The sequence below is a fragment of the Anguilla rostrata genome, chromosome 2 (genome assembly GCF_018555375.3).
Source record: "Anguilla rostrata isolate EN2019 chromosome 2, ASM1855537v3, whole genome shotgun sequence".
Classification (NCBI taxonomy): Eukaryota; Metazoa; Chordata; class Actinopteri; order Anguilliformes; family Anguillidae; genus Anguilla; species Anguilla rostrata.
In genome coordinates this window covers 16,271,767-16,298,273 of record NC_057934.1, presented here as the reverse complement: position 1 = coordinate 16,298,273, position 26,507 = coordinate 16,271,767, and the positions used below count along the sequence as shown (strand labels likewise).

Below are 26,507 nucleotides of genomic sequence, written 5' to 3'. Positions count from 1 at the left end.
ATCATGGTTCATGAGAGAATGTTTCCAGACAGCGATGCATGCAGTTTTGCAATGGATCTTCCCAACAGTGTTATGCTGCAGATGGTAGATGATGCAACCACTTAAAGATTAAACAGAAAGCTGAAGTAAACAAATGCATTATTTATTTATTTATTCATTCATTCATTCATTGCGGCAGTAAGAGCTGTGCCCAAGAAATCGTGCCCAATTTGTGACTGACAGATCCAAACTGGACTTTGTGAGCGACAGATCCAAACTAATGATGTTTAGGCAAGAGTGGGATTATCTTCAGTCCCGACTGTCAGTTAAATTAAAATTCTTACATAGAGAAGCATAGCTTAATTCACACTTTCCTAAATAATTACTATTCGATCCGACTTTCCACAGAGGAAACCCAATACTAATGTTCATGCAGCGATGTAGTGCTGAATAGATCAGCTGTGTCAGGTTGCAAAGAATCCCTCATATTTTGGCAAAAACTCAACATGAACACTTGGCACAGTTCAAATGGAAACCCTTTCTCAAGAAAGAATGATGTTTGATGGCTGTGATGTAAGTGGAAAACCCTTAAGATGTAAGCGGAAAACCTTGGGTGTGTAGCTTTGAGCCTTTACTGATTTCCTTATAAGACGGCTGCTCTATGTCTATATCCAGATAAAGGTCTACTTCTAAAAGCAACTGATGTGCCTTCTCATTTATTTATTCATATGGGTGCCAGTAGCAATAAGCTTTAATTAAATTAATGTAAATAGCACAAAGATTTGCTATGTTAATGCATTTTTTTCAGCTGCAGTTCAAACACCTTTGTCTTGCCTTTGATTTATGAAGTTTTTGAATTTAAAATCTCTGGATGCTCAAAATGGAATATTGCTCAGTGTGAAATGAGTCATATGACAGGGTTTCAGGTGTGAATGACTCAGTTCCTCCTACGGCACACACAACACTGAATAATAATGATTTTATAACTAGGCTGACACCACTGTGGGGGTATATAACTATTGCAATACACTTAAGAAAGTAGGCCTATAGAATTCATCTCTTCACTGGAAGCACTTTTGTCCACATTTTCTGAATTTCACCACAGTCATTTGGTGTGGTTAAAAGCATTAACATAGTTACAAGCATTAACTTTGTTTTTGTTCACATTTGACCGATCTCGAAGAGCTTTAAATTAATAATTTTTAGTGCAATATGATATTGAAAGATAATGTTTCAAGTACAATTTATTCAATTGGCTGTTATGCCTTAGAGAAGGTAGGTTATTACAAGCTCATTTTGACACTAGCTAAAGTAATAGCATTCTCTCCAGATAATAGGAGACTCCTTGGTGCACAGGACATAGTTTTTATTTCTAGTTCTCGCTATCTCGGAGTATGTACACATTCCTTCTATAGAGCAGAGGACTTATCAGGATAAGGCATGTTAATTGCCTTCTGCAATGCAGGTGCCATGTGATGGCGGACGGAGTGGGGAACTGGACAATATCCTCTTGTCATCCACTTGTCATAACCCAACCAAAACAGGCTGTTGTCAATTAACCCCCTGCCACAATTGATTGGCCCAGAAGGATCACAGGGGCCATAGCTAATGTGCCATGATGATAGGTGGAATTAAGAAACTGGCTTGAAAATGGACCCTGACTGTGAATTCCGTTGCCATGGTCTAAATAGCATGTGTATTTGTGTGTGTGAGTGTGTGTGTGTGGGTGTCTGGGTGTGTGTGTGTGCATGCGTGTGCATGCAGGCACGATTGTGCAATTGACTGAGTCAGATTTAGACTCTTAGACTCTGCTAACTCTGATTTATTGACTATAACTTCCCTTTCTGAAAAATGAATTATGAAAAAAGAGCTCAGCACGATGTACTAGCATTCAGGTTTTTGTTTCATTAGCTTCTGAAATATGTTACATACCCACAGAAAAGTCTGATGTTGTTACTTAGAGGTAGTTAGTCAAAAGTTCAGACTTGTTTCCATTTACAGGTCAAATTTTAAGTAAATTTAGAGCTATCTTTAACTTTAGCTTTTTAATATGTTAGGTATTTTTTAAATTTCTATTTTAATAGATGCATTTAGATAAAAGTGAGGCTGTGTATGTCATTGCCACATACCCAAAGCAAATATAAGGTGGTAACAGGGAAGCACATGTCTCTGAAAAAGACACACGTGGGAAACAATGACATAACAAACCTTGATAAATTTACTTGCTACATGATAAATTTACTAGCTAGCATCATATATTCAACATCATATATTAAATTCAACAATGCTTGGGGTAAACTGCATGTCAGTTGGTGTGGCAAATTAATTTCTGAGATATTTAACAACATTTTATTCAAATTATGAGAAAGGTTTCCTGTCTAAATACTTATAGGCAGTGTCTCCTCAATTAATGTGCTAGTGTAATGAGCTTGCTCTGGCAATCTGAACAATTAAGAAATGGTATGACTGTAGGCATAATCAAAATTGTAGTACAATTTTACTTCAGACAGGGCTCATGGAACACATCTGAATATTTGCTACTAGAATTTATGATAATAATAATAATAATAATAATAATAATAAAGAACAGATACAGCGTATAGGCCAGACCAAGAAATAACACAGGAACAGCCACTTCACATTAGCACTCTATTTAGCACTTGTGAAAGATAACCTGGGTGGTGTTAGCAACTCATGTGTACAAGCATCCCGCCAAGTCTTGGAACAACAACAAAATAAACTAAACAAGCCGCTGGCTGCTTGTGTTAGTGCAGACTTCATCCCCTGCTCATAATTTGTTTATTTATGTCTGGAGTTGCTGCAGTGATACTATGACAGTGACACACCCATTGGCAAATGTCATCCCCCTCATCTTAACGACTGCGGTGACTCATATACACTACATGGCCAAGAGTATGTGGACACCTAGTTGGCTTTCCAATCAATCCCAAAGGTGTTGGATGGATTTGAAGTCAGGGCTCTGTGCAGGCCAGTCAGGTTCTTCCACACTGTTCTCGACAAAACCATTTCTATATGGACCTCATCGTGTGCTCGGGGGTATTGTCATGCTGAAACAGGAAAGGGACTTCCGAAAACTGTTGGGAAGCACAGAATCATCTAGAATGTCATTGTTTGCTGTGCAATTAAAATTAGCCTTCACTGGAACTAAGGAGGCTAGTCCAAACCCCAGCCCCAGACCAAGAGGTGTCCAGATAATTTTTGGTCATGCAGTGTATGTCAAAGTGAACTTCTTAAGACCCTGTGTTACAAATACTATGTAAAACAAAGCAGCAGCCAGTGATAATCATATTAATTAATATGAATTCTCGTTATTCATTCTCGTTAACATTTTGCGGTGATTATTTTGGAGGCTTCGCAGGTTTTTTTTAACATTTGAGTTTTTTAGACATTTAAAGTTTGTGAACAAACTTGATTCTCTGCCTGGAAAAAGATGTTCAGACATGAATAGCAAATCACTGGAAAAAAATAAAAAATAAATAAATAAAATGACAAAGAGCCTTTAACACACAATTATACTGTAGTTTCTTGTTGACAGTGATTGCAGCAGGGACTGTGAAAACTGTTAGATTGAAAATAGTTTAGGCCAACTGTTCCTTTTCACACTAGTTTCTTTTTTGCCCCAGCTGTCTGGAACTGTTGGGTGTTCTTAGCTGTTTATAAAAATTTGGCAAAGGGCGATTTGGCTTCCTCACAAATCTTGATTGCAGTTGGATGGCTTCATGCGGGATTGCATATTGCGGGTATTTTTTCATCACTGACCTCTCTGTTTGCATGCTGTGCTGTGTTTATTATACAATTATTAATTTACTTGCTTGGAACATATTTAATTTCCATCTGTTGCATTTCAGTATATTGCTGCTTTTTTTCTTAGTTTAAAAAAAGGCATCATTTAATATTGGGACTTTTTCAATAACCGTCCCCAGTTTGACGCAGCGTTTCCGTTTCCAGAGTTTTCACGCGGTGCTGTGGCGCATTATACGGGCTTGCATTCCTCAAAGCCCAGCTGCCGTGATTGGCAGGGCCTGTAGCTCCCAAGAGTATTAGTTCAAACTTCAGAAGCGGAAAATGAAGATGGATATCATTGATATTTTTCATACATGCCCCATTTCATTGCCTTTCCCGGAGGATCTCAGAGGCTTTACACCTAATTTGTAAAAATTAGCGTCCTCCAGCACTAATAAACACCGGTTATCCACGGGATCCCCTTGCGCTCTATGGTTCTCAGTGTAGTGCAGTACAGAACATCTGGGAAAAGAATAAAGGCAATGAATGTTGTCCGGGCAGGGGGCGTGGCTAGACATATACTATCAGATGGAACCTGGTGAAGACAATAGTTCAATTTAAATGTTAGATTAATTAAATAAATACTGCTTATCAAAAAGATCTGATCCCTTAGCCAGTGATATTTGGAGAAATTCTGACAGTGTTAGATGAGCATAATTAACATACATATCGTGCGTTGGTGCAGAACAGCAGTGTTTATGTGTTTTCGTCTCATATACAAGATTTATTGACCACTTAGGCCTGTGCAAGGCCAAAGACTCTTAAAGCAATCATGCGTTAAAAAAATTATCATTGGGCCACAGCTGACTGGTGATGCATGCATGTGCTAATATAGTGCAACCCAATTGTAAGTACAGCATCCATCCTGGATGATTTTATTCATAAATGTGGTACTTTCATAGAAGCACAATGAAGTAAAAAGAAAAATGGAACAAGTGAATTAGTGTAAAGAAAATGTGTCAACAAATCACAGTGTTAATCACATAGAAATAACATATCAGATAATATATGCGATTATGTAGTATTTAAGAAAATTAAGTAGTAATATTACTGCATAGTGAAGAAAACAATTTTTTTTAGAAATGAGACTATCCCATTTTTTAGGAATGAGAAGTTAGCACACAAACCAAAATTCAATGCGGCACTGAATTTGTAGGCTAAACATCTCAGCCACATGGTAGCAAAATTAAATTGAAACTTCGATAAATATTGAAATTATCATCTTATGTTGACCTCAGTTGTTTCGGGGAATGGAAATTATGTTTCTGGAATGCCAGATTATTTTTAAACTTTTTGTGTTTAGGTAGCAATAGACATAGAAACCTTACTCAGATTACAACAGAGGATATTATGTCTCAATCTCTGAGAACAGGGCATGGGGATTCAAGTCCATTTGTCCAAAGCTCTATGAAAAATGTTGGTCGTGACCAGCATTCCATCACAGTCGAGACAGTAGGGCCACAACTGGGCCGCTGATATAATAAATAAAGTCAGCAAGATGGGCTTGACTAATGGTGGACTGGCTGCAGTGGAGACTTCTGGGACAGAGTGATGTACTATGCATATCAAAGACGAGTGATTTGAGGTAGGAACTGTGCGCATCTGTCCAGAGTTGCCATGATGTCATAGATGTCAAGAAATACATCTCCACGGAGCTGGGAAAGGAAGAGTCACTTTAAAACCACTGCTGTGGTTCCCGGCAGGAGGCATACTTTTCCATGTGTGGACCAAGGAAGTGGAGGAGAGAGAAGGGCCTCAGCATGTGCATGTGCTGGGCAAGCCCCGCCCCCCTCCCTCACTTGGCCCAGGCATCTAATCCAGATCATGTGACGGGCTGTGATTGGCATTCGCAAGCTGACGCCGCTGACAGATGGTAATCTGCTATGCTTGCTCTGAACCTAGCCCGCGTGAGGTGGGGGGTGGGGGGTGGGGGGCAGGCGCTTGGCAACAGGAGTGTCACGCAGCATCGAGAACACACCAAAAAGGGCCTTGTAAATCCTGCCCATTTACTATACTCTGAAAGGCCCAAACCTTCACAGCCTCATCTGAGTTTCTTCAATTTGACGAGTTGCTCTCTGAGAAATGATTAAAAACCTGCTTAATAACTGCCACCATCAATATAACCTGGTGTGGATTCAACCAACATTTCTCCTTTAATTCATTCATAATAAAATGCGAGTGTTAATGTTAAATTACAAATACAGTTTCTTGAGTTCGGCAAGAAGACAAAAATGACGAACGTTATTGTGAAGTGCCATATTACATTTATAAGTTAAAAACAGACAACGATTGAATTTAGACCTGTGTCTACTTAGAGTTTGAAATTGCCTTTTCAAATTTTTTTTTGGCCAAAAGGAGTAGACAGGGGCCTGAATGATTTAGGTGTGAGAAATTTGCCCACATGCAAAGAACATAAGTGAACAGGGGCGTCACAGTGGGGGGAGGGGTGTGGGGAGGCCTGGACTAGTTTGCTTTGGTCTACAATTTTAAAGGGGCCCACAGAGACTGTTCGTGCACGGGGCCCAGAATTTTGTGCTGCACCCCTGGGCATGAATAAGTATGGAGAAATGTTGGTGCTCAACACTTATTTTGGCCATTGGCCTGACTCACATTAATAGTGCCGCAGCTGTTTTTACAAATGAAGTGCTTCACTTCGTCGTTCTGTACGTGAGTTCCCCGTCGCCCAAGGGAGGGCCACGGCATTTCAGAAATCAGCTTGACAGATGCTGTCAGCAAGCTACAGGTACGGTAACTGTACCACTTTTCTTGATGCTTGTCATCACCCCTGAACGAGCACACTCCAGTTTGCATGTAGTTCTGAGATCATGGTTGATAAAAAACAAGGCTCTAGCCAGTATTAGAGCTGGACTTCTCTGCGGTGGCTTGTGTCTCAATTCCAAGACGTGAATCACAGATTGCTTGAGATTGAACATAAATGGGACCTTTGACAGCTGGACATTTGGATTGCAGGAATCAAATCAAATCAAATCAAATCCAATCTTTTGAGATAGATGCTGTGGTCATCCTCAGGCAGCCCTGTCTGAGAGTTGAATCATATTTCACCAGAAAAAAAATATTGAGTTTGAGCTTTGAAAACAGCAACTTAATGAAGCAGCTGTTGTGGAGTTTAATTTGGCTCCACAAGCTGTTCCATTCAGGATCACTGGGCAGAAACGTTATATATGCAAGGCACAGTATGAGGTGCCTTTGATACACTATCATTAAAATCTCCAAAACCAATGCCACTGTTTGTGCGCCTGGGCATTTGAATATTGTTATTTCTCCTTATTTCTTCACACAGCTCATCACTCATTAGTTCTGCAGAGGTTTGCCCTTATTGTGTTAAAAATTAATTGTCAACAGTTTCTTTTCAGTTTAATCTTTTAGCACAAGCGTTCAGCCAAAATGGCGTACAATGCCAGTATCAGTTGACAAATGTGGTGAAATATTCTCAGAAATGTATGAAAATCTAAAATGCAGTCAGTGTGCTACTGTATGTGTGAATAACCAGTTGCTTTGCAAAGATGACTGCACATCATATTGGTTCAGGTTTTGTCTTCTTGGTAGTTGTAGGTGTGACACAGGTTATATTGCCCTATATTATAATCTGTAAGTAACCCTGCATGATGACATCTCTACAATAAGTAAATGCATACGTCCAGGCAGACGTAAAGAGAGCTACTATTACCACCACCATCACCACCACCGCCACTACTACTACTGCTACTACTACTACTATTAAGCACAAAATATAATTATAATAATAATAATAATAATAATAATAATATTATTATTATTATTATTATTATTATTATTATTATCATCATCATAACTTCACAAGAATGTCCCAAGTTTTAAGGGCACAGAATTGCAATGGGGCTCACTTCTTGCTTGGTCAAAGCCACTCTCAATGTGCATAATAAACCCTCATGCATTACGCAACACAAGTTCAACCAGGCCATCGAGGTGCTGAGTAAGAACATCAGGGGCCGGTGGGGAAAGAGGAACTGTGTCAGATAAGAAGGGGTGCCATCCTTTTAGCGCTGCACACACTCATCACAGGGAGATTCGGGATTTTAATTTTACGTGGTTTAATAAAACTGTTTTTATTGCCTCTAATAAACTGTGCGTTTCTCTCATTTTGCCATGGAGAAGGCAATCGAGCCTCAAGGCCCCATCTGCGACTAGTGTCGCCTCGCATCCAAACCCGTGACGCTGATGCCCACTGCTCAGCTCCTGTACCGGGGGGGTGGGGGGGGGGGGGGGTTGGCAATAAATAACGGCGTCTCTCAGCTGTCCTGGATGCCGTTTGGTACTGATCAGCAGCTGAGCAACATGATCTCGCCCTCTTTGCACCTTATGATTACTTGGCAGTTTGATGTGACCTGCTTGATTTGTTGAAAAGTGGTCGTAGTCCCATTTTTGCAAAGATGGATTGGCTTTTCCTGGTGGTCGTGTCTGCTCCTCATTAGTCTTCACTTGACAGGTCAATTCTCAGCAGCAGGGGACCCTAAACAATGAAATCTTAATGTGAGAGATTTTTTTTTTTGTTATTTTTATGAGCAATTATGTATTTTTATATTGCAGGCAAAATTAACTTGCTCATGCACAGTATTCATCCCATTGCATTCATTTCAGTCTGTCTGTTTGTCTGGCTGTATGACTATATCCCATTCATTGTGTTACCATTCGAACTAATAGTACATGCATTTAAAGAATAGGCAAAAAAGTTGTGTTGTTTTCCTGACATATAAAAAGTCATCGGTTCCTGACTTCAAGTTACTGCCCTATCACACATTTTTACATCTTATATTTCACAGCTTCCAGGGTGACTTGACAACTGCACACTGCCACACACATTTCAGGATTCTATTTCTAAATTATGCCAGAAACTTGTTACTTTTGCTAACTCCAGCACTCATTTTCTTATCAATGGTTTGAATGTGTGAACTTCTATTTCCATGACATAGCAGATCAGCATATTTTCTGTCTCGCGCTTTTATAATAGACTTTGTATAATGATTCTAAGCATGGTTACGGTGTGCATGGCCCTCGTGCTCAGCAGTAAAGGGGCTCAGCCCATAGCCAATGCTCCTGCGTGTTCACAGGCAGGTTGTCGAAACCTGGTTGAAGCCTGTGTTTCCAGACAGGTTTGTGCTTTTAAAGGTGTGCTTACTCCAAGCGATAATAACATCCCCCTGCTGAACTACAGTGAAATAATAAATGTCCACAGCAAAGTGCACAAAGCCCACAAGGATCTGGTTGTGAAAGTCTTACAAAACAAAGCGCCAACTGTGCTGCTATTTTAAATATGCTATATGGTGCCCTCAGGTGGCAGTTGTATTATTGTTTACTGAGACAAGTTGGAAATTCTTTCAGCTCCACCTAGTGGGCTGAAATCAGTCTTCAACTTCCAGTTATTTTTAAACCATTTCTTTTGTATAATCAAGGGTATGACGCTTATTTTAAAGCTCTTGTTGCAGCCTTACCAATTAGCAAATGGATGAAGTAATGCAGTGAGTTGTATGTACAGAAAATGCTTGCTCATGTGATATAACAGAGAACTACACTGGAAGTGGATTCCTGGCTGTTGTTTTGCCACACAAAAGGGCATCCTAAAACCAAAGCATATTTGTCAGAGTCTGTGGTTGCTATTGTCAATTAAAGTGCATAATGGAAGTGAAGTTCCACAACCTTTCCCCTACCAATGTATTGACTGGTACACCGCAGGGCTGTAAATCTTAGCACAGTTAGTGGGCTGATACGCTGCTTGCTTAGAGTGTCTGCGCTGTTCTCACATATCATAAGCCTGATGTTGGCCTTATGTAGAGCTTAAGTGTCAAAATGCACAGTTTCCCTTCACTTAAATTGCACTGGGTGATCATTTATTTTATGGTCTGTGACTATATGAGTGTGATCACTTGTGCTTTAAAACTGTGAAAAGAACTGCCCACTGTTCTGAGTCATGGCTGATTGCATGTGTTAAATGCTGTTATGAGGCATCACTCTTATTTCAATGTCTTTCCTCCTTTTAAAAACTGTGGTTTGTGGTGAATTATCAATGGGAAAGAGCAGTTTCTCAAATTCCGTGTTTTGTAACTACCTTAAGAAAGACTTACCAAAGAGTTTCTTGCTGACACTGTATTTTTGTAGTATGTAGCTGCATGTACATGTTGCAGACATTTAGCATATTCTCCAATTCTGAGTTCTGAGTTCTGAGTTCAAGCCTGTGACCATGGAAATGTTTATTTATACATATATTATTGCTACAGAGTAAATAGCACATGGTTAATTCAGCTCTATCAGAGTACATATGTGTCAAAAAGGGACCATATATACCCTGTAAGAGTTGATTTAACACAAAACGTTTTACTGTGTATACACAGTACATACATGATTGTTTTCACTAAAGGATTTCAGCAAATAAGCTATGTTCTACCATGATATTCATGCTGAGAAAGAGGGAAAAAAAGACGTCTTGAAGCATTTTTTCTTCATAAACATTAAAATATCCAGACACATACTGAAAATCACATTGCATGAAAGAGGTTCACTTCAACGGCCCAGTGGCCTAAAGTACAGCATAAATCTCATGAAAAAAGGTTAGAATTTCAGTGGAATGTCCTGAGTGATTTAAGCGTGCCTTGTAATGGTAACTCTGATGCAGAAATGAAACATCCCATCCTGGATTTCCACGGCAACCAGCAGAGCCGCCGAGCTCGTGTTCGCTAAGTCGTGGTGCCGTCTCATCATGTCAGCGGTGCGTGGGGCTACTCACGGCAAGTTCAACTTTAAATGGTTTACGGCTCGGTGGTAGAAGCGCGCGGATCTAAAAGGGGAGAGACGTCGGACGTGGGCGGGGTTTATTTCCCCCCTCTCTCGCTCAGGCTCTCCCCCTACCCCCCCTGCCCTGCCGCGAAGCCAACAGATGGGACTGCTGTAAATCTGTCATACCGCCACCTCGCAGGGAATCGAATGCCTGTGTGCTTAGGTAGAGGAGGACTTGTTTATGGCTAGCGGTAGCAGAGCTGGACTGCTCAAGCTTCAAATGTCAGGGTGGTTTGTCAATAATAACCACCTGGCAAAGGCCCAATGTCAAGCCAAAGTAGGCTTGCTAGTCCTTCGCGCTTTTAATGACGGTTCTAGCTTTAGGGCTTTTAGCTACTGGAATAGAGGGGAAAATCAATGAAGCAATCAAATGCCTCTCCTGTTGCATGTGTGCAAGTCATGACTTGAGAACTGGCAGGTTTCCCATCCCTGTCGGAATTTAACACGGAGATGTACTGTATTGTCACCAAGTTTTAATTACATTATATGTCAATTACTTTAATTTTGTCACACCGAGACATATGAGTGTCAGTTTCATATTGAATAAGCTTGTCTTTACAAGTAGGCATTCGTTTCCTCAGACTCATTAGCCAGAGCTCTAGGGCCAATTTCAAAGGAAGTGCTTACACGGTTGCTTATATTACACACTTTCAGTCACAGCAACCAAGTACTATGCTGCTGCATATGAATGAAAAAGAATATATATCTTTGTTGCTGCTGCTGCTGCTGCTGCTGCTGATGCTGCTGCTGCTGATGATGATGATCATGATGATGCTCATCCATCCACCTATTATCTATACCTGCTTATCCACGGCAGGGTTGTGGGGGGTGCTGAAGCCTATCCCAGCGTGCATTCGGCAAGAGGCAGGAATACACCTGGTACAGGCTTCCAATCTATTGCAGGACACACACACACCATTTACTCACCATTCACACACACACACACACACACGCACACACACAACTATGGGCAATTTAGAGTCTCCAATTGGCCTACCTGCATGTCTTTAGACTATGGAAGGAAACCAAAGGACCCAGAGGAAACCCATGCAGGCACTGGGAGAACATGCAAACTCCACACAGTAAGGACCAGGCTGGAATTACAATTATTATTATTATTATTATTATTATTATTATTATTATTATTATTATTAATATTATTGTTAACAATAGTAATAATAATTATTTAAATAATAATAATAATAATATTATAGTAGGAGTGGTGGTAGTAGCAGTAGCAGTTGCACAGCAGTAACAGCAGCAGCAGTAGCAGTAGTAGTGCAGTAGCAGCAGTAGAAGTAATTTGTTGCTGTAATTGTAGTAGCTTTTATTTTATTATTTTATTATTTATTATATTTAATCTTTTTTTAATGACAGGCAATGGAGGCAGACAAAAGGCAAGCAATAGTCAGATAACAATGACAAAACAAGCAACATGCAAGTACAAAATGCAGCAGCAAAAGCACAAAACTAATGACAGCGTAACATACATCATGCATGGCAAGATTAGCAGCAACAGATATTTGGCATTAAAAGACTATAATGATCAGTATGAATAAAAAAACAGCATGTTTCTGAGACAGAGCCAATATGGAAGTCCCTGAAGGCAGGGAGAGGGATAAAACTGGCATTCCAGTCCCTAGCAACTGAGAAACTCCAGGATATGTGACTCCATGAAGACTCCATGAATTAAGTGTCATTAGTTTTGTTTGATTAAATGGTTGGTTGGTTGGTTGGCTGATTGATTAATTGATTGATTGATTGATTGATTGATTGATTGATTCATGCATTTAACTTTGGTGCCCAGCCCATTAAGGCTTATCCAACAATGACACAGCAATACATGCACACATACTGTTATATTGTGTTTCAACAGTTTTAGACACATTATTCCATATTATTCTTAGTGAAAACAACCATAACAACAACAGCAGCAACAACAACAACAACAACAAATAATAATAATAATAATAATAATAATAATAATAATAATAATAATAATAATAATAATAATATCCTTACAAATTCACATGAATTATTTGCAGTCATCAGCATTGCAACGTCGCCAAAGTCTATCATAACCTGGCATGACATAAAAGAGGTTGTTACATTTGTAGAATGCAAAGAAAGGTCATAACATCATTTCAATGACTGCGGTTAAGTTAAATGTTTATTCACGGCTACGCGGATTAGTTCTGTATGTGGACACCAGTGCTAAAAAAATGTCTCATATCATGGTTATGTCATTTGGCCTAAAATTGAAATATTACAAAATAGTGCCATCTGGTGACTCAGGGGCGTAATACGTGCATTTTGAAATATTCATTTATTTATGTATTCATTCATTCATTCATTTAACTACATAGGTTTATTTTTATAATAAATATTTTCTTTCCAGATCTACACCCATGCCTATGCAACGTAAGTAAATTAACATGTTACATATTTTACCCTTTGCAGTCTACACAAATATACTGTACAACAATTATCACCGTAGATGCAATTAATTGTCCATTTTCGTCATATTTTTGGACGTGTAGGTAGTGCACTGCTGAAACGTTAGTGCTCAGATTCTTCCAGAGCATGTCTATTCCCGTAGTCCATTTGATTTAGTTTCATTTGACAAATAACCTACGTAAGGCCTTTACCTATCGTTTTCTTTAAAAAGTGTTCAAAAAAATGAATAAATAAAAATTGAAAACCCAAATATTGCGCACACAAATATTACGCTTGAAATAATAACAGGAGCTATGTGTTTTGACACCTACCTAATCCATCCTGACCATGTTGGGGTAGTGTTGGTCACGCTTGAGCATCAGCGCAAAACTGTTCGGCACTTTGATTTGTACAGTAACGGGGACAGGGCGCGTGGTTGCCATGCAGTAGAACGAATAACCAAGTGGCTGTGGGAGTTTTGTGAAGTTGGGAATGCGCTTTTCTTAGAGGGGAGGTTTGGTAACTGCTCGAGGAATACATCAGTAGCCTATTATAGAACATACTAAATCCACCAGATAGCTAAGCTTCCGAAAAAAAACGAAAAGACTAAAGGTAAGGTGTTATGGCAAGGTGGAACTAACCCATATCAAAAATATGTTTTTATTCAGACGCTGTTATGCGTGTACAGCAATCAAATGACGAATCCAGAACGAATTATAGCCTATACTGTTGACCAGGCTATTCCAAACCATAATGGACTTTATAGTAACATTTAATCTGTCACCAAAAACATTGATAATTTCGCATGTACAACGTTTCTGAAAACGAATACTTACATGTAATTAAATATGTTTCCAATGACAGAACAGGTGTCTTATTTTCACCAAATGTACAGCCAGAATTCAGCTCATTGACTGAATTTTATGCAATTCCTTACGTGACCAGTAACGTAGCTGTTTGTTGTTAAGTATGATGAAAAGTGTTTTGTTCATAAATAAGTAGGGTTCTGCATAATTCTTGCAGACACTTTTACACAGCCAGTTCAAGTGGAAATATTAAGTTATCTATTTAAGTATATTCAATGAATACTCTATGATTCTTTAAAAGACAACAGTAAACCACTTACTCATTTTGCAAGTGAAAAACCAAAACGAACAGTTTATTATTCAAATCGGAAAAAACTCGGGTTTATATACAAAGTGAATTATTATTATTATTATTATTATTATTATTATTATTATTATTATTGTTGTTGTTATTATTACTGTTATTGTTATAGTGATTGTTGTTGCTGTTGTTATAAACTCTTCTTTTCCTCTCATTATTATTCTTTATAACCTTATAGAGATATCATTTGTATAATTTATTATCAGTTCTCTCAGTCACAGTTGAGTAATAATACAATATTTAGCAAGTGTAGCTGAGTATTATTATTGTTATACGTGTGTTACGAGATTATCAGATATATTTCTGTTTAAATAATTAGTGCTTTACTTAAACTCGTTGAAAATATGATTATGTTGTTGAATGGGTCACCAAATATTTGTAAATCCAAAACTAACAAAGGTTTCTTACTGTACCTAGTTCTATGAAATCGCAATGAGTTTTAATTTTAAAAATAACTAGAAATAATTTTGTATTCAAATGAATGCCATTCTATAACAGCTCATAGATGACAAAACTTTGAAACATATCACTATAATAATATATTTACATGTGCCATTGGTCTGGATTCAATCCACATGTATAACTCAAAAGTAAATGTAATAATACACAATTTACAAGGCTCAGTCTGGTGAGCTCCATAAGAAGTGGAAATAAACAAATAATACATAAATTAATAAATAAATGTCTTCAATTGTGAGTCAAACTAAGGATAGGTCTGTGCCTATCAGGTAGCACAGTGGATCAACCAGGGCAGTTAAAAGAAATAACAAACTTGTACTTTCATATTTGTTTGACATTTATTGCAACACAACTTCACTTAACTGAAAATAAATAGCATCCTGCTGTGTTACTGATGTCACCAAGTCACCAATCGCAATAGATGATTTCAGTACTTCAGAATATTTTATGTGCATATATAAATTATTATATATGCACATAAAATATTCTGAATATTTCATTGCTTGCCTTGTCAAAAATGTGTGTGTGTGTGTGTATGTGCATGTGTGTGTAAAACATTCAATATTAATTGAATGTTTTACACACACACGCACATGCACACACACACCCACACACACGCACACACACACACACACACATTTTTGACAAGGCAAGCAATGAAATTTTACACAAGCCCTTTGTCCGGTTAGCGTGCGGTGTAGGGTTAGCAGTCCGTCGTCTGTGTGCTCGGACTTAGCACTTGTGGCATTTCGTCACTCCCGTCCCGTCTGCTGGGAAGCGAAGGCGGGCGCAGATCCCTGGCCGCAGCGGGACCAGACAGAGGGGCTATGAGAGGGCTGAGGGGAGAGTACATATTCACGCACAGAAAAGCTCGTCCGCACTGGATCCCCCCCTCAGGTGGGTGTTGTTTTGTGTTCATACTTCCGAAATATGAATGAGGAGCAGATTGGATCGGTGAGACTGTTTGCCTCCAGGACAGGTCCCATGTCGAGCACTGTGGCTCTGCGTCTCGTTTAGCATGCATCTGGATGAGCTTCTCCATCTGGCCTGAGCCACTGCCTGCCTCAGCTTTACGTCTGATAATAAAAACTTCTTCAGACCAGTAAGGCATCCTGAAGACCAGAAAACATTTATTTCATCTTCTATGTTGCATTTAGGTACAAGTGTGAGAAATTGTATCGAGGATGAGAGAAAGATTGCTGTCAGTACTCCACCCTCGAGTAGTCTTTTGTTTGGTGGTAATGGATCAGGAGGTAACAAACCATTCCAATGGTTTCATTTCAGTCTGCTGGTAATTATTGGTGGCTTCAATGTTGTAATTAACTTTAGCTTCAAGTTTGGATTTTATTCTTTGGCATGTGCTGCTTTACAGAACGGTTTGTGTTTCTTGTTCTGGTTTATATGTAAATTTCTTTATTGTATGGTGATTTGGTGGAAAAAATGTTGCAACTTGTCCTTGCCCTTAAATTAACTTGTTGAACAGATTCTCAGATGGGTGCCTGTGGCGCTTTGTCTCAAAATTATTTAATTATCAAAAATGATATCTGAACTGAATTTAAAAATAACATTGGATGATATTTCCAGTATAAGATTACATTTTATTCAAGATGTTGTGCACTGTTTGTAGGTAGACCACAGCATTGTTCTTCTAAATATGCAACTACAAAATAATGAAAACAATATTATTTAATGATTACAGGTAGAACTATATAAATTAATCCTAACTCTAAATTTATTGAGCAATTACAAAATCATGCCAATAAATAATATATCAGATGAATCACCTTTTATCTTATTCTTCTGTTTTTCTATAATTGGAAGTCAAGCTAATTAAATGTAATCACCGCCATGAAAATCTAGCCAGGGCAAAACACCATTCCATCATAATGCAAGCCATTTACAATTATTTTATGAGTAGGTCAATTTGGTGCTTATATATTCTGTTTTTCACAAACATCAGTGCCCCATATATGCATAAGTGCATAAATATAGTTTTCTTGACTCTCACACATCTATTTCAATTCCATAATTTGTAAAGCAAGTCAGCACTTAATCAGCATCAGTCTTGAAGGGGTAAACAAGCATGCTGTCAAGCATCAGCAGTGTTTTGAATGGTGACGAAAACTTCAAGCTAGACAAAATGCTGGAGCGCAAGTGGCTGGAAGCTCGTTTTGAAAGCGGAAACCTTTGGGGAAGGAAGGCAGGTTTCATGCTAACATGATAGCACAACAGATGACCGGGGTTTTTTTTGTCAGTAGTTGTACTTGCCATTTATAATTTCAGAATCTGCTTAAGTCAACCCAAAACAAACCATTTGGGACATTGAACAAATGCAATGTCCAAACGGACTTCTCTTGATGCGTTGTTAAGCCTTACAGAATATTATCAAATTGATATTTATCAATTTATTCATAATTTAGCCCTACACATTGCAACCCCTGCTCCCAGAACAGCTCCTCAGGGTTAAAACATTGATAACAATGTGTTACAGAGCCACATTTGAATACATCATTTTCAGATTAGTTGATTTATTTCACTATTAACAATTTCCAATCTTCCAATTTCCAAACTAAAATATATGTCACAATTTTTTTTGTAGTTTTTACAAATCAGAGTATATTATTTTCTTAAATGTGGTGCTGATTAATAATTATGTCTCATTCTGCGCCACATCATTCATTGACTACCAAGGCATTTTCTTTTTTTTCAAACAGACCTAAGGCATATTTTAATTGTAACACTGTGTTATGACAGAAATCAATAAAAAGAAAAAAGTAAATGTCCAAAATAAGGCACTGTGGAAGACAAGCTATTTCGGTTTAAATTTTGTATAAGTATTAATAAGTACTAACTCTTTAGCTTAATTATGGTAAAAATACAAGGTACAAGGCCACCATGCAGATGCTAATGTGCCAACACAAACAAATCCATGGCTTAGCCTAGCATACATGGTGTGTTAATGATTTTTTTATTGGGGTGTTTGAGAAGCTTTGGCTTGACTGGCAGTGCAAAGGCATGCACCTCCGGGCCCATATCATCCTGTTTAGCACATTTAATCTCATGACCTCCCTGATGTAATTGGTAATTCTGGTGAGGAAGTGATAGCTGGACTTTCCAAAGCTAGCAGAATCACAAGAGTCACTTGATTGGCCTTAAGCCCGGCCAACTCCCTCTGAACCCATATTTGTCTTTCAGGGACTGTGTGTCACTGCGGAATATTTTTAGATATGAGTCATCTCCAGGCTCGGTGTAAACATAATCTTTTTACGAGCATGTTCATTCTGAGGGATTACAGGCGGTGGGGAGTTATTATTATAACTATTATTATGTTTTATGAATTCCTGGGTTCACGGCTGGACTGACATAAAGCACACAGTTCAGCATTGTAAACACCTTGTAGCGCATTTGTGCAGCGGTAGTTTTACTGCACTTCAATGCATACAAGCTCGAAGGTGCAGCAAAGCTGTCTCAGAAGTATTTGAGTTACAGGGTAGTCTCGCGCTGTTCCACATTGCACACATGGTGAGATGGGGAGAAAGTTACTAAGCTGGAATGCCAATTCAAGAATAGCTATTAGAGAGACAACACTGTGAATAATGTTAGTGCCCGTTACAGCAGTTGGAAATGTGGCATTGGTGTTTTTATGAAAGCTAATTTTAATTACTTGTTCATTTTAACTTTAAAAAATACTGGCTTTCCTTTTTATCTTCCCCATTGCTATCCAAACATTCTTCCTAATTGCCTTAATTATTTATATTGTCTATTATTACTTTTATATGTGGCAGAACTCAAATAGCTGTCTTACTGCCTACAAGCAGTTTAAAGAATTAAAACATTAGGACCACTGCTGTCTGTCATTTTCAGTAGCTGCCAGAAATGTAGTAAAACAGCTGCTGGTCAGAGCCCTCTTGTGCTAAAGGCCTCATGGGGTTTTTTTCCCTGCATTTTGCAGAACTTATTTCCTGCAATAAGTTCACTCCAAATATCCATCATTCATCACTTTGAGGCCAGAATTTTCTACAGAATAAGCTTACATAAAAATCAAACATTTCTATTTTAATTGCATCAGCCTCTGTGAAAAAAATAAGTCAACAAAAACATTAGATTCACCATAAATGTTTTTCCAAATATTTATCTTTATTTTACACTAGACTGTCAGTTACCAGATTTTTTTTTCTCTTTCCCTCTTCATTTACAGATGCATGCATTTTCCAGTGGTACAATAAGTATTGAAACGGATGCATTATGGAGATTATAGTTTAAATCAGCTGAACAAAAAGACAAAAATGCCACTGCATTACTTATTGTTGGAATAATTCTGAATTCTTGTATCTAAAAATAAATATGTGCATTCAATTACATCAATACTGCAAGAAGGACAATGGACAACATGCTACCCTACCAAATGTGTGTACAAATCCCCTTCAACTCTTTTGACAATAGATTTGATATTTCACCTATGGTCTCCTTGGTATTACACAACCAGTTACATATTAGAAAAAAGCCATCATTTGGTCCCTGCACCTTGCATATGTCATTACCTTGCAGCATGACATCATCAATTCACTGAATGCAAGCACAAATGTCAGTTTTATCATGCATTGCGAAAACAAATGATGGCCAGATTCTTTGTATAATTAGCTTATTATTTAAATTACAAAAGGTTTTGAATTAATACGAATTCCTATTTTGTCTGTAAAACCATATCCAATCATAATTAGTTTAAATCTATGCATAGTACAGTGCATGGAAAATATTTTTTCACAATATCGGTTACGGAAAGAAAGGCCTTGCTTTTCATGACTTCATAAATCATTTCTTCCTGTGACATGAATGTACAACCTCAATATTACATGTTGACTTTATGAGTCGGGAATGTTCTTGTACAACAACAGCGTAACTTAAGGAACAAGCAGCGGGCGGATTAGAAGGTGATAATCCTGTCTAAAGATTCAATTGCACAGATTCACATTAGTAGAATTCAGCATTCTATGTTGGCAGTAAATACGTAGCCCCATACATTGAATGTCTCATGGAAGATTCTTTGCGGGGCTATGAGTTTAATAATCTAAAAAAGGTTTGCCTGGATTTAGATATCAGTAATCAATAGTGGCGTTGAAATAGAAAATGAAATCATCTGGTTATTCACTTTTTTAACAAGTTTAACAAGCCTGTTGATTTTTAAGGCGCACATTTGTAGAATTCAACATATCATTCTATGTGGCAAAGTTAATTACGACATAGCAGAAAATATGTAATTTACTGTAATGTAAGCAATGCTCCATGATCATAACTAGCAGATTCTTCTAGACTCTATGGTCTATGAGGCACCATTCATTGAATGTCTCATGGAAGGTCCCATCCGTACCCCTCTGAACAATGCCAAACCATGGCCTTCCATGGCTAAAACAACTTTACCTTGGGTCTTTGCCACCACTAATCTAATCGGTTTTGCAGCTTCCTCTGTGTAAAGAGGGGAAAGTGATTAGTTTGAGTGAGTGATATGGAGGGGCTGATTAATAGCATTAATAGCGGAAGACGCTAAATTTAGCCCTCATGTGAGCACATCCATCAGAATCTGGAAGGACAACCCTGTTAAACAGGGTTCATTGCTTGAAAGGGGGAATTAGCTGGAGTGGGGGGCGGGGGGGTTGTGGAGATGGCAGATAGGGGGGTGGGTGTCTACCCAGTCACCACATGGCAAGAAGCTGTTGAGAAGTATGCAGTTGTAAATTAGCGGCACTTTTACAATATGGCTGCTTTTTTTAGCGCCGGTTCGTTGGATCATCTCGAGAAGAAGCCCCTCCCCGTCGGCAGCCAGCCGAGCGGGGGCGGACAGCAGCCCTTGGTCCTGACCCCGGCCAGCCTGCAGCTAGCCCATCTCCAGGCCCAGCTGACCCTCCACCGGCTGAAGCTGGCCCAGACGGCCGCCAGCGGAGGCTCGGCCGCCGCCGCCACCGTCCTGAACCAGGTGCTGTCCAACGTGGCCATGTCCCAGCCCTTCTTCAACCAGCTGAGGGCGCCCGCTTTGATCGGCGCCGCCCACGGCCAGGCCGGCGGCCCCCAGCTGGGCCCCGGGTTCCCCGCTAGCGCGCTGGCCTTTCCCCCGCAGAGCTCCGCCCTGGGGCCTCTGGTCGGCGGGGGGTTCGGCTCCCACAACCCAAACCCTGGCGGGATGAGGCTGAACTGCTACGGAGGCGGTTTGCCTCAGCCGCCGGGCCAGCAGGCCTCAGAGTACGGAAAGAAGGCTGGCGCCCCCTTCCCCTCCGCATGCCAGCGCGGCAGCGAGGGGCCTCGCCCGCCCAGCACCGCCCCGGCTGACGGAGGGAACCAGGGCGGCTTCCAGAGGGACTTCTTCGGACCGGATGGTCAGGGACAGCCGCCGGCCTTTGCTGGAGAGCAAAAATCGAGCCCATTCCCGTCGGGCGGGCACAAAGACCAGCAGTGGCAGGGCTTCTCTCAAGCAGGGCAGCTGGACACCAACGCTAACGCGGGCGCAGGGTGGGCGCCCGGGCGCCAGCCGGCGTTTCACACGAGGCCCGAGCTCTACAACCCCGAAGAGCCCACCCCGGACCCCAAGTTCAGCTCCGGCGCCGGGGCCACCGGCGCCCAGGGGTTCGAGGCATATCAGCTCCAGCCTGGGGAGGACCCTTTCTCTGGATGCCCCGTGCCCTTGCAGCCCCACCAGCTGAACGACTTCCACGCTGTGACCCCCGCACACCTGCCACACCAGTGCACCATCTGTGACAAGAAGGTCTACAACCTCAAGGTGGGTTGGGTTTGTGTTCACCTGACCTGGGACCTTGGAAATAGGTCTCCTCGCCAGAAATGGAAACCTCTAATAAAACCCTCATTATACTCTGTGCCTTTCCATTTGTAAATACCAGGATTTTCCCATGCTTTTAATTCATGTTGATTTTGCCATTTCTTTGAAGGGCTATGTGTTTAATAATCTAAAAAAAGTTTACCTGGATATCAGTAATCGATAATAATATTGAAGTAGTGAATGAAATTATCTTTTTTTTTTCACTTTTTAACAAGCTTAACAACCATGGTGATTTTTAAGACACACTTAATGCATTCCTATTCTTTTAACCTATAGAATATATGCCCATGACCCCCAACTTTATATAGTGACTTGTACTTGAAAAATAGCACTCTTTGAGTTCTGTTCTTTGCTGTAGACTACTTTGCCAACCATTCAGAGAAAATGTATAATGCCATCAAAAACAATGATTTTCTGGCAATGTTCTGTCCTAAAGCTCAAGTCTGTCCAGTACAATGCATTTGGATCCCTTGTATCTTTAATTAGCCAGCGGTCAGGAGATCGCTGCCTGCCCAGAAAATCACTCACAGACTGAGTCGGCCAGGTCACTCGCAGTGAATCGGCGCCTTATGTGTGTTTCTTTTTTTTTGCAGGACTGGGATCAGCATGTGAAGGGAAAACTACACCTGCAGAACTGCATGCTTTATTATGAGGGGTGAGTAAGGCACGCAAGATCGATTACTCTGCTCAGATCTAACAGCCGTCTGTGTGAAAGTCATTTCTGTGTGGTTTGCCCAATCAAGATACATGACTGAAACAACACAGATCAGTGACTTGATACTACAATATTTATTCTGACTATGAACTGTCTACAACATTCCACTTCTGCCATGCTTTGTTTTATTTGGCTCGTTCGTTTGCGTTGATTTAGTTCCGATAACCGCCGTTGGCATGTCTAACATCTATTTCTTTTCTGTTTACTGTCACAGACGCTATCTGTTATTTGTAACTATAACTGCTCCTGCATAATTTGTGCGTGGCACTTTTATGTGCAAAATACATGCCCCCTGTTTATAACAAGATTTATTCTGTACTTGTATATAAAATATATCTCCTGTCCTAATGGCCAGAATATGAGCTGACACAAGATACAGCCAGCGTATGCTGTGACCAGCTGTAACTTGCTTGTCTCCTGTTTTAGCACCTCTGCTGGATCAGCTAACTTCCCCGAGTCTTCTCAAGGATGTCTGAACGCCTCACTAAATAGCTCCATGGTATACTCTTCCCCTGCTAATCAAGGTAAATATCAGATTGTCTTCAAAGCTCCATCCCAGAGACAGGGTGTGAAAGTCATACTCTGGGAATCTACAATAGTGTTTTTTATTTTTAAGCTGGAAGGTTCTCACTTTGGTAATAGAGTGTAGGTTCTACATGTATTCAGTGGTAGAACAGAAATTGTGTTTGTCATGGGTTTTCTCTCACAATAGCATCATGTTAGTTTTATTTGAACTTTTATGTCATTATGTTTTATTCTGTGGTATTTTTTTTTTTGTATTTGTGCTAAAAACAACAAAAATGTATAATCATAGTGTATAATTATAATTAATTGTTGATTTTAAGAGAAATATTGAAGCATATTAACAGGCCAACATCACAACTCGTGTTTTCATAACACTTTTCAGTTTTAAAAATTTTCTGGACAGTTTTCTGGAAAATGCTTTTCCAGTCACTTTTTTTTTTCTTTTTTTCTTCAGACATATCCTCTGAGAACAACTCACCTTATTTGCAAGCTGCTCCAATGATGCCACACCCCTTGACAGGAATGGGATTTACACTGCCCTTGAGCGGGTTAAAGGTCAGTAAAATATGACATCAGTGCAGCTGGAAAGTGGAATTCATTCTGGAAATAAATTATCACTATATATGGATTTCACCTCAGTATGGGACCAAATATTCAGAGTTAGAAGAATGGATTTGCTTGGTTAGCAGTTGCGTCTCTCCAAAAAGTTTTTTTTTAATCAACATCTCCACCTAACTCCACCCATTTTGGGACATAGATGGATAGCATATTTTGCATATGGTTGAACTTGTATATGCATGGCCTATTTAGTCGAGTTTACAACACGTATAATGGATTTATAAAGGCAACTGGCTTCTCTATTGTACTTTATATGCATGCTGTAGTATTTATATTTCAACATAACCCAGAAGTAAGGTTCCACCAGAAGTAAGAAGGCATGAGAGTGAAAATGTATTCATATGTTAATTTCTGTTTACGTGATATAGACGATAGGTGCGCACAGTGATTATTAGCCTGTGTGTAAAAATAAAATAAAATAATATAAATCAAGCTGCGCATTTCAGCAAATGAGCACATTAAAGGAATGTGTGCCATTCAAAGCCTTTTGAAGGTAGCCAAGTGTAGGTCACTAGAGGTGACTTAGTGCATGCAGTGTGCACAATGCCAATGGCAGTTACACTGCAGAAAGAGCTTTCCCCTCGTAACATCACCAGGTTCATTACGTACTGTGCGTTCCGCCATCGCATCGGCTGCCCGGAGCGCCAAAAACGCCTGGGTGATGCCAAGTGCCCGGGACCTTAGAAGTGGCAGCTGTTTTTACGGACATTCGTAGACAGTCATGTGCTGTACATGAGTGACAGGAGGTGCTGAAAATGTGCAGGCAGAGGGGCAGGCACATGCCTATTGGGAACAAGAGCCCTCCAACCTCAAGGGCACAGATGCAGTGGACTATCCAAGACCCTTCCACAGGGCAGTGTTATAGCTGCAGGTGTCTTTATTTATGTATCTATCAATATTTTCTTTTTTAAATAATGGAATGATCTATTGAAATATATAATCTTGAAAAAGTAAATTGCACCCTCAAAACATTCATTCAGGGGGGAAGGGCTTCCCATTTTGCGGCAACATTCATGCTATTTCAATCACTTGAGCAGTTCATACATTGACGGATGCTTTGGGAAATGATTAGGGTCTGTGAATTAACATACAGCGATTGATCAGTAAAGCGAGCATCCACACATCTGACAGTCAAATACACTCAGGTGCAGCCAAGATGAGAAAGTATGTAGGCTGAGAAAAATCTTTGGCATGGTAGGATGAATTGCAAGTCTCCTTCAATACTACCAAGCTTTCTGCCGGTCAAGTTTTGTCAGAGCAATTCTCATGCGTTTTCAGTTCTTTCAAGATTTTTTTTCAAGTGATTTACATCATGAAGTCTACATTAACATGTATTGAAAGTACTGAGAATACCTTTTGTACGATGCCAGTTCGGGTTATTAAAGAACTTTAAAAACTGCATTTTCCTCTTGTTATATTTCGAGGGCAGAAACAGGCAGCACATGGTCTATTTCTGTCTTGTCTTACAGAGCCAAGCTGGCTGTGACCTCTCCTGTATGTTCTTTCAGTGAATTTAGTCTTTTGTGAGCCTGGTAATAAAATCACTTTTATATCTATAATCATTAAAACCAATTCCCAGGCCAAAAGCAACTTTTCATTTTGACAGTCAGGCATGGGTGATTAGAACTGCGCTTAGACCGTTTCCAGAGCCCAGTAACGTGTTTATCCTAAAATGCTGCTGTTTTAATTCCATAAAATTGCATTCAAAATACTGTTTAATTGAAATTCATCGTTGTAGAGGTTTATTTTTGTTTTTTCTTCCCTGATATAGTTGGTCATACATTTATGATTGAGTGCGATATTGAATGTCATATTAGTTCTTGGTGCTGTTTTAATTTGTACTGTGTAAGTTAATGCACTTATATTTTAACTTTCTGACAGCATTTTATGAGTCCCCGGAAAAGGGAAACCTTTTTAATCAGAACCTCCAAATCATCCCTGTAATTATGCAGCATATTATAGCAAGGTGATCTCTGCCTGCTCTTAAGATATCTTGATGCTTTTAATAATCCTTGTCAGTATGTAACAGAGTCAGTATCTTATGAAAAGACGTTCATATTAGGGTAGAATACCTGTAGTCATAAACCCTTTTTTTTAATTAAGAAGTGGTAAGAGATCCCCAATTAATGCCTTGTAGTTGGCTGAAATTTAAATGCTATTTTAAAGTGTGTTTAACTTGGTTAAGCCATGTTTAGTTCACTCAGAGTTCCTCCAGACCTCGAGCTTAATCACAGATGGTTCCATTTTGTTGTACCGCGTACCTATGTGTAAATCTGCACGCGGCGTGGGGTTAAAAAGTGCCGGATGTCACAGCATGACTATGAACACGGCATGCGGGGCTGGGATGACTGCCTCGCCCGTTTCTGAAGCCCAGTAGCTGTTGTGAAACCGTAGCGCTCTCTGAATTTCCACCTCAGAAATCCCTGCGTGAACTTTGACCCCGACGCACTGACCCTCGGGGGCGCGGGCCCCAGGGTGTCCCGGCAGATGTCCCTGTCAGTCAGGCGGCTTGAAGAGTCTGTGGGGCCCCCTGGACCCCGAAACATCAGTCCTGCTTTATATGAAACGTTGTGTGCAGGAATGAGCTGACTGGATGAGATGCACTCACTCAATCTTACAACACGAGCTTAATGGGGTGGAAGAGGTTAATTCATTAAAGACATTCAACACAATTTTTCCTGACACCTGTCACTACTCATATATTAAGATGTCAGGTGAATACAGGCTGGAAGGAAACATGGATATTTTTGTAGGGTTGGATTCTTTTTAAATGGTAAGTAAATATTTCTGTTCCGTTGAAAATATTTGGTCCACTACATTTCATGAGGCTTTGCTGTAAATCCGGCAACTGTGCCATTTATCCAGGCCTGTACAGTTCTTTACAGTCCTCAGAGTAGACCTGAATGAACCTCTATGTCCTCTGTCCTTTCTACCAGCATATACTCCCATAATCTATTGCCTTATCAGACAAACCCAAGCACGGAGGTACCCACAAAATATCCATTTGCAAAAACACAACCACCTTGCGCAATGGAATTCCTCTGTTCATTTACCTTGTTAGCTAGCTGTAAGAGTAGGATGCCCTTACCTCCATGTTGGTTCTCATGGCCAGCTAGATGGGAGCTTTGCAGTCACTGCGGTTGCTATACT

The 26,507-nt window shown here is 39.8% G+C and overlaps 1 protein-coding gene across 2 annotated transcripts in view; it reads left to right on the top strand.

The window, feature by feature from the left end:
* rbm20 (RNA binding motif protein 20) overlaps positions 1-26,507 on the top strand; it is a 50,432-nt gene that overhangs the window by 13,785 nt on the left and 10,140 nt on the right. For both annotated transcript variants that reach the window (XM_064320794.1, XM_064320795.1), the window contains exons 2-5: positions 20,443-21,442; positions 22,093-22,154; positions 22,641-22,738; positions 23,194-23,294. In XM_064320794.1, coding sequence (XP_064176864.1) covers positions 20,443-21,442; positions 22,093-22,154; positions 22,641-22,738; positions 23,194-23,294 — 1,261 coding nt within the window. The remainder of the gene's footprint in view (positions 1-20,442; positions 21,443-22,092; positions 22,155-22,640; positions 22,739-23,193; positions 23,295-26,507) is intronic.